At 37.2% G+C, this 11,936-nt stretch overlaps 1 protein-coding gene across 1 annotated transcript in view; it reads right to left on the minus strand.

Moving 5' to 3' along the window:
- Positions 1–2,282: 2,282 nt before the first annotated feature.
- SKIL (SKI like proto-oncogene) overlaps positions 2,283–11,936 on the minus strand; it is a 16,893-nt gene continuing 7,239 nt past the window's right edge. Inside the window, exons 2-6 of the mRNA XM_009645763.2 lie at positions 10,766–10,863; positions 9,096–9,334; positions 8,642–8,883; positions 7,305–7,529; positions 2,283–4,320 (exon numbers count right to left, since the gene is read on the minus strand). Coding sequence (XP_009644058.1) covers positions 4,159–4,320; positions 7,305–7,529; positions 8,642–8,883; positions 9,096–9,334; positions 10,766–10,863 — 966 coding nt within the window. The 3' untranslated portion in view covers positions 2,283–4,158. The remainder of the gene's footprint in view (positions 4,321–7,304; positions 7,530–8,641; positions 8,884–9,095; positions 9,335–10,765; positions 10,864–11,936) is intronic.

Below are 11,936 nucleotides of genomic sequence, written 5' to 3' on the forward strand. Positions count from 1 at the left end.
TTTAGATGTCTTTGAAATAGAAATATGCAACAAACAGAAAATTCTACAAGCTTGCTGTAATTAAAACTGATGAATATTCGCACTACAAATGCAATGAGCAAAAAGAAAACTGAAATTTGCAGCTTTCTGCTGCTTACTGTGACAGTTTAAATAAAGTTACTGAAATATTGCAAGCACAGGTTAACAGGTAGATGTAATTACGTCTTTTGCCGACTTCACCATGTTATAGAAAACTGTTGTGTGGATTAATTACACAAATTAAGTGCAGAAAAAATACAAAGTTGTTATCTTTACTGACAATCAAAATATATACTCTACAAACAAATGAATTCTAGGCAGCTGACCATGACAGCATTGCAAGGCCAGCTTCACGACTAATGCTAGGAAAGTTTTCCAAAAATTTCATAACACATTCTAGCTATCCCCTCCCCTGATATAAAACAACAATGTATGAATAAAACGTTGTGACTTCTAAAATATGGGCCTTATTTTTTCAGGCCACCAGTAGCTTTATGCTCCCATTCAACTTTTCCTACTTCACTAATTGCATTATGCCTTTACTATATACAAATGATTTTACACCTAAGCTATTAATATATTAAATATAGAATAAAATTAGTTTAAGAACGTGAAACGTAACTACATTTATCTAAATACTCAAGCTAAACGATATGCTTTACAAAAACTAAAACATAGACTTAGTTAAGTTTGGAGATTTAGATAAAAATCTCTCGTCTAGGGATACATGGCTACACTGTGAACGAGGGTGCTTTCAGACTGCCAAAATTACAAGAGTTTTACTCTCTAAGCTCGTGTATTTTATTGTTCATTAGAGTACACAAAGCACGTGAAAGTTCTCTTTTAAAAAAAGTAGAGGAGCAAACTAGATATTCACCTTGAATCCTACTTACTTGGTCAGCGCTAGGCAACTTTGATCTTGGTCTAGGTGCTTAATAACGCAACTTTCAAAATTATGGACCATTTTAGGATTTTTTCCTAAAAGCTTCATGTCACAACTATCTGGGAAGATGATGTCCTGCCTGAAAGATCAGCAAGCAGTAACTGAAGGCAAAACAAATAATAATACATAAAATGAGCATGCTATGACCAAAAGCGAGGACCTAATGACAGAATTCGTTTCTACCATTGAGTGTGCACTTAAGTCAGGGCCCTTAAGTGTGCATTCCAAGTTCCTATATTAGGCTGTAAAATAAACCGTTCAGTATAACTAGAATAAGGTAGTGAAAAAAGGTCAACAGATATTTGTTCTAGAACTTACACAGTATTATTTACAATTTACTAAAAAACTATCTTTCAAAGACTGTGAACACACAAGATCTATGGCACATTTATGTATACATTATTACTTAAAATCAGTATAAAATTAAGTCTACACATAGGAAAATTATGTTATGTAAAGAGCCTGAAAGTAATATTTAAGAATTTTAAGAGGACTACAATAATTTAAAATGCATTCTAACTTTCAGTTAACTAAATGGAGTATTTACAAAGCTACTTTTAAAGTCATTTTAATAAATGTTCCATTAGCTTTTTCAGCCAGACGTTTCGAAACCATTAGGAGGCCTTATCTGCAGATGGAATTGCTAAAACTTCATATAGCTGCTCGAGTTCTTGCAACGGCAAAAATACTAGTGCAAACTATGGCCCACCAGCTTTTTAATAATCGACAGCACAAACCAGTTAACAGCTGGTTGAGAGGGGGCTGAAGTGCTGGCCAAGGCACGGGAACCCAGGCTATACTGGTACTCCGCTGCAATTGCCACTGCTGAAGCTCAACCGGCGGCAAAAGGGGAAATTTGAGCAGAAGTCACGTAACAGAGACAAGACCCGAATGAAAACGGAATATAGAGTATTCTAATATAATAACCCCATGAGGATTCGATACATTCAACGGCTAAGCTATAAATACTGTGGTAAATTAGTTACTGCAGCTGTATGAAACGCATCTGGATGGCCTTCTATCTACACTGACAATCAAACAAGTCTGGTTCAAAACACCGATACTCAACAGCAACTAGAAACGTGCCTTTTGATCCTTTGATAACACCTGATGAAACTTTGCAGTTTCCCCAGTGGGTGTTTTCCTACTTGCCCACCTAGCTAATCCAATGTAGGTCCTGCCAATCAAGTTGGACTACTTCAGGCTCCAGCAACCGATAATCACACTTGCACACCAATATTCCTGCCTACTCTCCCTATAGCCACGTTTTTGGTGGTGGTTGACCAAAAAAAAAAAAAAACAAACAAAAAACCAACATTCACTGTGTTTTTAAAGCAAGTGGTGCATACACAACCAGAATCATTTATACTCAACACCTTTCCTTCCAAACCATCGCTACGCTGCGAAGAGAGGCTTTTTTCTTTTCTTTTTTCTTTAAAGCCATAATTTGGAGATGGAGTTGAGGAAGGGAAAAATGTAATCTGGGTCCTCTTTTCTGATCGACACTGACAAAAAAAATCATCATCAGTGTAAATATGACACAGAGCCCATAAACAAAATTATATACAGCTATAAAAGAATCATCCTATGACTCCATGACATTTAATTTGCCACCTCATTTCTCATTCAATTTAAAGATATGTGCAATTTTATATTTCTCTGTGATATTCAGTCCTATTACACCACTAAAAGAGAAACTAAAAAGAACTCAGAAATTTTCAGTTTTACTAGTTCAGGAAAAAAAAATGATCAATGTAGGCTTTTACTAGTGGTTTCATCCAGAATTAACTGAATTATTAAGAGACTAATAAACCTAAACACCTCAAAACCAGAAGCTAAAGCACTGGTTAAAATTATGTAGTGAAATACCAGAACCCCTCAAATATTCCTAGTCACTGCCATAAATCAGCTCACATCTGTCAGCCGTATCAAACTGTCTGGAGAGAAGTGCAAAAAAGTATTTCTTCATCCAACTTTGTAGCCATGCGCTTAATCCACTAGGAACCAGACTTCTGAAGTACTCAAACAGATTATATACACATAAACCAGTATTTCTGTACAATTAAGCATTTTCAAACGTTATAGCTTAACAAACATGCTGTATTTCTTAATTCATGGTAACATTACCATGCCATTCAAATAGAGAGACTATCAAAATGATTTTCAAAGTGCCATTATCTCAGAACTTTATTTTTTAAGCTATTACCGCAATGTCAGTTAAGGCCTGTTCTATGTAATGAAAGAAAAATCCACAAGTTGTCAAGAAGCTTAAAGTGCAGAGGCTTAGGGTACTGAACAAACTAATACGTATTTTTAGTGCGTATTGTTTTTCTTGAAAGCATCAGTATCTGAAAAACAGTTAAGTCAAGCTTTCTCAGTTTCTAGAAGGAAAAGCCCCACCTTTAAGCCTTTTATTAACGTTTCTTTCATACCTACTATACAGAAGAAAACAAAAGAAAATATGTAAATTTTTAATTTCCAAAGATTCCATCGTAATTGTAGATTTTTTAATTTACAAAAAGACCCCTCATGTTTTCTTCTTCCAGCATGGCAAGCAAATGCTGGCTCTAAAACTCTTTAGATTGATAAGGAGTTGTTAAATAGAAAAATACTGAAAAGATCAGCTTGACTTCACACAATGAAATTATGGGAAAAAATTCATGCTGGTAAATCACTTTTGATGATCACCTATCATCGTGGCGATTTTGAATACTAACTTAAAGATGAAAAGCTGCCTTTCCCCAGCTTGAGAACACACAATTCTCACTGAAACCCAAATTATTTTTGACCTTGAGGAATTCAGAATGTTTTTAATGTACTTTTATAACTGGATGTGCAATTGATAGCAAAATAAAGGTCACCACATATATTTTAACAGACAATGTTAAAAGGTATAGAGTCCTCAAGACTGCATTAGAAATAGACAGAAACTGGTCACTCTAAATCAAAGAGTTTCATATTTTTCATTGTTTGAGAAAAACACCAGTACAAATAAATGCAGATTTTCATTGGTTAGGAAAATCTAAAAATGTATACCTATCTATCTCTATTTATTTATATATATGTATATCTGGCCTTGTCTGGTAAATAGAAATCTGTAGAGAATACTTATTCTTATTACACAGAAATTGCTCACAATTCATTAAAAACCAAAACACCCTGTTTGAAGGACACAGTCATGCTTCCTCTTCCAATTTCTATTTTCCTTTTCCATTTTTTGAAGATTTCAAGATCTGTAGTTTCAATTCCTTTATCATCATCTCTAACTTCTCCCTTGCCTCTCGTTCTTGTCTCAGTTCATCTTGAAGCTCTTGTCTATCTGCCTCTGCATGGTCCAGTCTCTGTCTCAATTCTGCTAGCTGTAAAACAAAAGAGGAGAGACAGAGAGGCAGAGCAAATTTTAGCAAACTTACTTGGAAATGTCAACTATTTATTTCAAGATGTCACTGATGACCAGCATATGCATCAGATAAAAGTATTTCTGTTCACCAGTATTTATCAGCTCATCTACAGTTATCAAGAGCTGTGCAGTTACCTACTATACCATTAGCAAATGACATCAATATGGAAAGTACATCATAGTACTACAAAAAAAAATGGAAAAGTCTAATTTTTAAATACATATAAGGTGTAGTTATACAAACCGTCACACTAGACCGTGTCAATAACACGTATAATCTGTTCGGAAGATTGTGAGTATGTCTGCATCAGATGTTTCACAAATCCCAGAATAAACAGCACTTTTTCATTTCAAAGGTTCATTTCTCTTACCTGACAAAGTATTACTCCTTTATTTGAAAGCCTTAATGCATTTCTAGAACAAACAAAACCACCAATACTGTTTTCTGATACCCTTTAGCATAAAAGAAATAGAATTACCAGAGATGAGATTCAGAAAATCTTGAACAAAACTGCCTGTGCATTTATGTGGGTGTTCAAACATAAACAGGAGTCTACCCAAATTTTTTTCGTTAAACATTTGTGTTTAAACACAGAAATTAAATAATTGTGTCACCTTTGGAGTACAGTAAACCTCAAACTTGCTAAAGTGTCATCAAAACTTATTTACAGTGAGATCTGGAAACGTCTGATGAATTTTTCAAGTTTGGGAAAGTTACTGTCAACCTGCTTATAGGTATACAACCAGCAGCTAAAACAGGGAGGAGGCTGGAAGCCGATTACCTTCTCTACCATGGATTTAAAGGGTTGTTTCTTACAAAAAGGCCTCACTGAATCTAAAAATATCCATCTCTCTTTATGATGATAGGTGTCTATCTGATCTACATCGTCACTAAGGATACATCTCACTGAAAATGAGGAAGACAGCTCAGAAGAATGAAAGAAGCAGGAGCGTACAGGACCACTGGGGTTTGACAACTGCTATAAGATGTACTGGGCAGAGGAACTGCTGTGCCCATTTTAGAGAAACACCACATTCAGTGGACTTTCGTCTCCAGCTGTATAATCGGAAATTTAAACGGTTCTAAGTACAATCAGAAATATTTAAGCGGTTCTTAGACAGCAATAGGCTATTAATGCAAGCCTTCTGACTCCGCTACTTTAAGTAAACTGTTGCAGTATGATAATGCCCACTGCCTGCATGTTACAGCATGCACTACACCAGCACACCTCTGGTTGAGTTTTGATTTCCAGCTCTAAGGAGAGGTTCCAGTACTGGTTATACTGCTCTGTTGTGATTGACAGGGTAAAGCGACATTTAAACTAGACAATTCAAGAAAGAAGTCAAAATGGGGGAGAAGAGACTTAGACCATCTTCAGGCAGTCCTAGAAAGAAGAACAGGCATTTAAACAAGTTCCAAATCCCAAATTATTAATTTTGTTTCATGAACAAAGAGGGTTCCTCCCAGTCCACAGCTCTCAGAGAGAAAGGGCAGCCTGGGCAACCGCTTCAAAGTGGCATTGGATTAGGGCTTTTTTTTAAATGCTGTATGTACAGCTTGGGGAAGTTACCTCCTGCTAGGACCTCTGTTTAACTCTGACAACTGCTTGGAACCTAGGGTCCAAAATCTATTGTAAAATGTGATAAATGGAGAAAAAGGTTCAAATTATATGTTGCAAATAGCTCTACCACACAGGTAATAACAGAGTAAACTTTCATGCAAGGAACTTACTTAGTTTCCAAAGTCTAACTTCAAAAGAAACAATCAACCAGTCTCCTTGGGGAGCAATCCATGGTTTTTACCCTCTAAAGAAAGCAAGCTACGCAAGCCATATAAAACATGCTATACGTTATTATCTTCATAAATTAGAACATGTTGTCACTTGCAGTAACAGGGCTTGTACCAGATGTTTAGTAAATCAGGCCTTAGTCAGAGAGGATTATTTCTGGCAGCAAAGGCTAGGAATCTGTGGAGTGGGATGTCATGAAATTAAAATAATGAGAAGGATTTGTGATGCTAGTCTCTGCCCTACTCCCCAAAAATACCAAAACCTGTCTCGCAAGTACTGCCTGTTTCTTAGTTTGAGACAGTAAGAGCAGGAAGTACACACAGCTGTGATCAAATGACCACAGAGCTTTACTGAACTGAAGTTTTAGGTTTTGTTTATACTTAAAAAAACCCCTAAACTGTGAAGACTAGTTTTCTGTGCCACAGCACAAAATACATCACAATCATAACTACAACTAATCTTGAAAAGGGGCATTCCAAGGCTCTCTTTGGCATTAACAGATTTTTCCCATTGGAATGACATGAATAACCTCCAACATAAAGAAGCAATAGTAAAAGTTCAAAGGAAAGTGAAAGGAAAAAAAATATTTCCATAGCTATTGACATATGAACCCAAGAGGCAGGCATGAGAGACAAAAATATGACTTTCATTTCCAAGAGAACTCTTGACCAAATGCTTTGATAGAACACAGAAGGGGGCTCATCAGATAGCGCAGAAGATTCTACCACCAAGGAACAGAAAGAGCAGCAAGGTTTGCTACTAGTCTGACAAAAAGGTGGTTGAGAGGTTTGTGTGTTTTTAACAGAAGAGGAAGAAAAAGAGGAATAGCTCATTTCTATAACTAAAACAAGGACAGAACACGGGCAAGCCTATATACATTAAAACCACGATTTGTTTTAAATGAGGATGTAACAGACCTTATGTTTAAGATTAATATTTTATCAATAATATCATATATTTCAGTAAGTCGCATTCTACCTCAGTTTTAATCAAAGAATAGGGAAATAAATATTGCTGTCACTGTGACCCATTTTGGTATTCATCTGTGGTATCAGAACACATGGAGAAGACAGAACCTTAAGCTGGCTGAGCAATAGCTTCACAATTTCCTGATACACTATGGTTTGGTTTGAAACGAACTCTCCCTTCTCACCTGTGCTGTATATTCAGCTTCTTTGTCTTTTTCTAAATTGGAGTCACAGCTACACTTTTGCTTCATCACTTGGTCCAGTTTCTTCTCCAAGTCTCTCTGCTCAAAATAAAACTCTTCCATTCTTTGAGCATGCTCTGTTTGCAAACATTCAAGTTCTTTTTGTAAATTCTGCTGCTCTTCAGTTAGCTCCTTCATAGCTTTAGAGTTGCTTAACATTTCCACTTCCTGTCAAGAAAAATCAGGATCACATACACCTTGGTTCTAAGACCAGAAAAGTAAAAAAATGAATTTAAATGTGTAGCTGGAAACAATGAGGCCAAAAAGAGCACATTTATCTACTGATCACAATAGCCTGATAATGGTATTTAGCTACTTATCAATGACAGCCTAGAATTCTGTAGCAAGTTATTTCATTTTTAAGAAATTATTCATACTTCCAAGTACACGGAGCTTCCAGAAACAGATTCACAACTTCCAGCAGCGAGCCTCAGAAAGCAGCAGCACTGATTTACTAAAATATACTTTGAAGATGTGTCTGAAGATACTAACAAGTGTATCATCAAGAAACAGAATAAACATGCTTCATTTCTTTTTCCACTAGCATTTTGATATTTTTAAAGTCTTAATTTTTTTTTTTAAACTTATCTACAAGCTTTACCTCCAACAGAACAACTTAAAAGTATCAGCAGCTCTACGGCCCTGCCTCAGCTCATAGATTCTGAGCTTAACATTAAATAAACTAAACTAAACTATTAGGTCTGCTCTATGAATGTAAGAAGCAAAGACAGTATTTACCTTAATTCAGAAAACAGAAATGAGGCAAAAATCACAAGTGAACACCAGCTTCTAATGTCATCCATTATTAAAAAAAAAGACTAACAAAATCCCTCTAAAAACAAGGGCTTATCAAATAGAAATAGGAGGGTGGTATTCTTTATACAGAGCAGTGATAAGACCATTCCTGGAATAACGATGCCTGCATCTTTAAAATCCTGAAAACTGAGACATTTTAGAGGACTTAAACTGTGTTTGCCAAAATACTTAAATGTTTGGAAAACATTTTAAAGTGAAAAGAAATAAGTTTTCATTTGGATCAAATAAAAGAAGGAGCTGCTTGAACACAGGAGTTCCAAACTGAAAAGACACCAATTACTAGTGAACCTAAGGAGCATGAGGGATATTAAAGATTTGGTGTCTGGATTCAAGCTGGGGGGGAAATTATCTGTGTGTTTTGGTGTTTCTAAATTAATGTAATCTGGGATATTGATTCCAGAACCAGCAAGCTAACATCAGTTTTCTCATGTCAAAAGGGAAACGCACTCAGATTGGCACTGTACCATTTGAAGCTGCTGTTTCCTCCGCAAAATAGTATTTAGTTTTTCTTGCTGTTTGATGTAGGTTTTCATTACTTCTTCCATGATCCTTCCCTTGTCATCTTCACAACTGATGTCTTTCATGAGAGTGGGGGACAAGGTTCGCGCATCTTTACCTGCTTCAACACGGCTAGAGTCTCTAGTGAGTTTGGAAGAAACACGTTCAGATTTTCCACCTCTTGCAGAACGCATTGACACAGGTGGATCTGTAGAGAAAAGAAGAACACAGCATAATAATTACAGAAAATTAGACTTCCAGAGTGAAAAAAATTCAAGTAAAACTGAAGATTATAAAAAGGTCAAAAGAACTTTTGGAAAACTGAAGTGACATCACAAAACGCTAGCTTGGTGTTAAGCTTTCCAAAATTATATGGTATAAAAAAATGGAAAGTCTTCAACGTTCATTTTCACTACTCACCTAAACGTTTATGTTGCTCCACGCCAGTTTTCAAGTCAATTTTTTCCTGTTCTTCAAGAGAAAGCTCTGGATAGGAGGCAGCTTTTTTGTGCTTTCCACTACCAAGCTTCTTGTCTGACTGTCCAGGTGAGGATTTAATTCCTTCTGAAACTTTGACTGCTGTTTTCGCAACATCCTTATATTGTGATGCAAGAGATACATTTGGGGCAACCACTTTATCACACATATAAAGGTAGTAACTGAAACAGCAGAACAGTAAAATTAAGAATGAAAGGTAAGGCATAGTAATTGATGACTGGTAGGGAGCAGTAAGTTTAATTTAATGTGATTTCAAACTGTAAAAGTTTCCAATAAAAAAATGAGCACGTCCTTTTTAAATTTTTCCTATGCAAAAGGAAATCCAAATGACCCATTTAATCTTCACTGAGTAGATTATTTAGATAAGGTTTTGAGGCTATCAAACAAGAGGATTTTTCAAACATGGCTGATTAAAAAAAAATCATCTAGGAAATCATATGAATTTAAATGCGAGGAGTGAAATTAGAATGCCACTGACTCCAGACTCTCTAGCATTTTCATAATCCTTATATTAGCGATGGAGGATGGGGGAAGCGATCAGTGTAGTGGGAATGAGCATAACACTCTTTAAATAGCAAAGCTGTGTACTGACAGCACTGGGGCATGTCTCAGACCAATGCTGGACCTTCTTTCCTGCATATGTTGACCGATCCATCTGGATTTTCACAGCTCCCAGACTCCTGGGAGCATCCTTCTGTACCGCCCTAACCTAGCCACTCAGCTTCTGTCTAGCACAGAGGTAAAAGAGCACCAAATGTGTTAAGGTCAGTGCCAGGATGATCGGTGTCACCATGCTGGAGTTAAGAGTGTCGTCTTCAACACTTTCCTTTCTCCTAGTTCTGAAGGCAAGCACCGGTAGAAACAGCAAACCGAGGGACCATCACAGAAGTTCCAGCATTCACGTGTTTGCACGGGAACCAGTTTGATCCGTGCGTTGCTTTGATGCATGCTGCTAGCTAACAGAGTCTGATCTCACACATCTACGGCGAACACATAGCCACATGGGGGTGAGGGCAAGCGGTTTGTCAAGAAAAAACCATTTCCCTCGTTGATGCAGATGACAAACTTTGAACTATGTTAAGGAAACGCACTTGGGTTTCTAAAACCAGGAAACCAATCAACAGACAATTCGACTCTAGCCATTGTTGCAGTGTGCAAGAAAGCCTTCAAACACCTTTCACAAGTCTTTTTTGAAAGGAAATTAAGTTGCGCTCATGGTAAATAGGCCCTGTGCAGCTTTCCACATGCATGCCTTACATTAGAATACAAAAGATTAAAAATTACCTTCTGTCATTTCTACTCTGAAAAGGGAAATTGTAATTGCATTTCAATTGTATTGCCTAGTGAAGAACACTCATAGATTGCAGCTTGACCCCTCTACCAAAAAACACTCGTAAGCAGTTCATTAATATTTACACTGAGAAACACATAAAAAGCTAGTGTTCAATTATTCCTGTGCTATCCCTTAGAGTCTTCCTAACAGTTCATGTTGCAAGTACATTTTTTTCAGTTTGAGTTATCTTTAAATAGCCGAAAGTATTTAAATACCTGTACATACAGTGCTTATAGTTCTACACAGGCAATTCAGTTACCTGGGATGGAAAAAGGAGGGTGGTTGAGGATCAGTTTCTGCTTCTTGCTTTATAACTGGATACCACTGTGATAATTCCAGGCTCTGCTGTGAATCTGCCTAAAGAAAGGAAAACAAATTGGTAATTGGAAGACGGGTACACATTACTTATATTTTCATACACGCTGCTTGGTGGAATGGCACTTACACCACTGGTACATTCACACCAGAGAAACTGGGGTACTGGAAAATGGAGTGTCTCTGGCAGAGATGCAGGGTGATGCAAGCCACCGAAGTTCCTTCGATCTCCAATTTCCCATTATGGGCAAAGTAACAACGAAATGAAAAGAAAATCTCTTTACAAACCTATATAAAAGCTCTGCTGAGTTTCCAGAACTCTGCCAGGGGCACGCTAAACATGTTTGGGAGGAACAGAAAGCAGAAACTAGGATTCCCAAAAGGTTGTAGTAGCCTTTTGCAATCCAGTATCCACATCATAGTAAAGCACTTGCCAGAAATACGAAATAAAACCTGTGAATAAAATGGAACAATTACTCGTGTTCCAGAGACAGAACTTTCTTTAGCTGTCACGGATTTTTACTGCCAAAGTGGGCAAAGCTGCTGCGGTAACATGACAACTCCATTTCCTTTGCAGTAACACACAAAATTAATTCAGGAGCATCAGAATAGATCATCTTAAAAAACTTCTGTGCGTTTTGTATGTGGTTAGGAATTCTTATTCCGTTTGTCTTGAGAAACGTGGTTCGAATTATTCTTTAGTCAAAGTTACCGGTGATGCTTGGTGCTCCACTGCAAAGGTACTATTAATTTGAAGTGAAAGGTGTCTCATCGTATATTTAAACAAGACCCATAGCTAAGAAATGGATTCTTAACTTCATTGTAATAAAATAGCCTTGGGAAGCAGGCTTTTGGGTAAGGTGTGGTTGGTTGACCCCAGCCAGCAGCCAAGCACCCACGCAGCCGCTCCCTCACCACCACCCTCAGGGTATGGGGACAAAAGCAAGAAAGCTCCTGGGCCAAGATAAAGACAGTTTAATAGGTGAAGGGACGAGAAAAAAAACCAAGTGACGCAAAGGATATCGCTCACTACCTCCCACAGGTAGACTGATGCCCAGCCAGTCTCCAAACAACGTCCGCCTTGGATGCCAAAACCCCATTTTTTCTTCTTGTAC

The sequence above is a fragment of the Egretta garzetta genome, unplaced genomic scaffold (genome assembly GCF_000687185.1).
Source record: "Egretta garzetta isolate BGI_Z169 unplaced genomic scaffold, ASM68718v1 scaffold638, whole genome shotgun sequence".
NCBI lineage: Eukaryota > Metazoa > Chordata > Aves > Pelecaniformes > Ardeidae > Egretta > Egretta garzetta.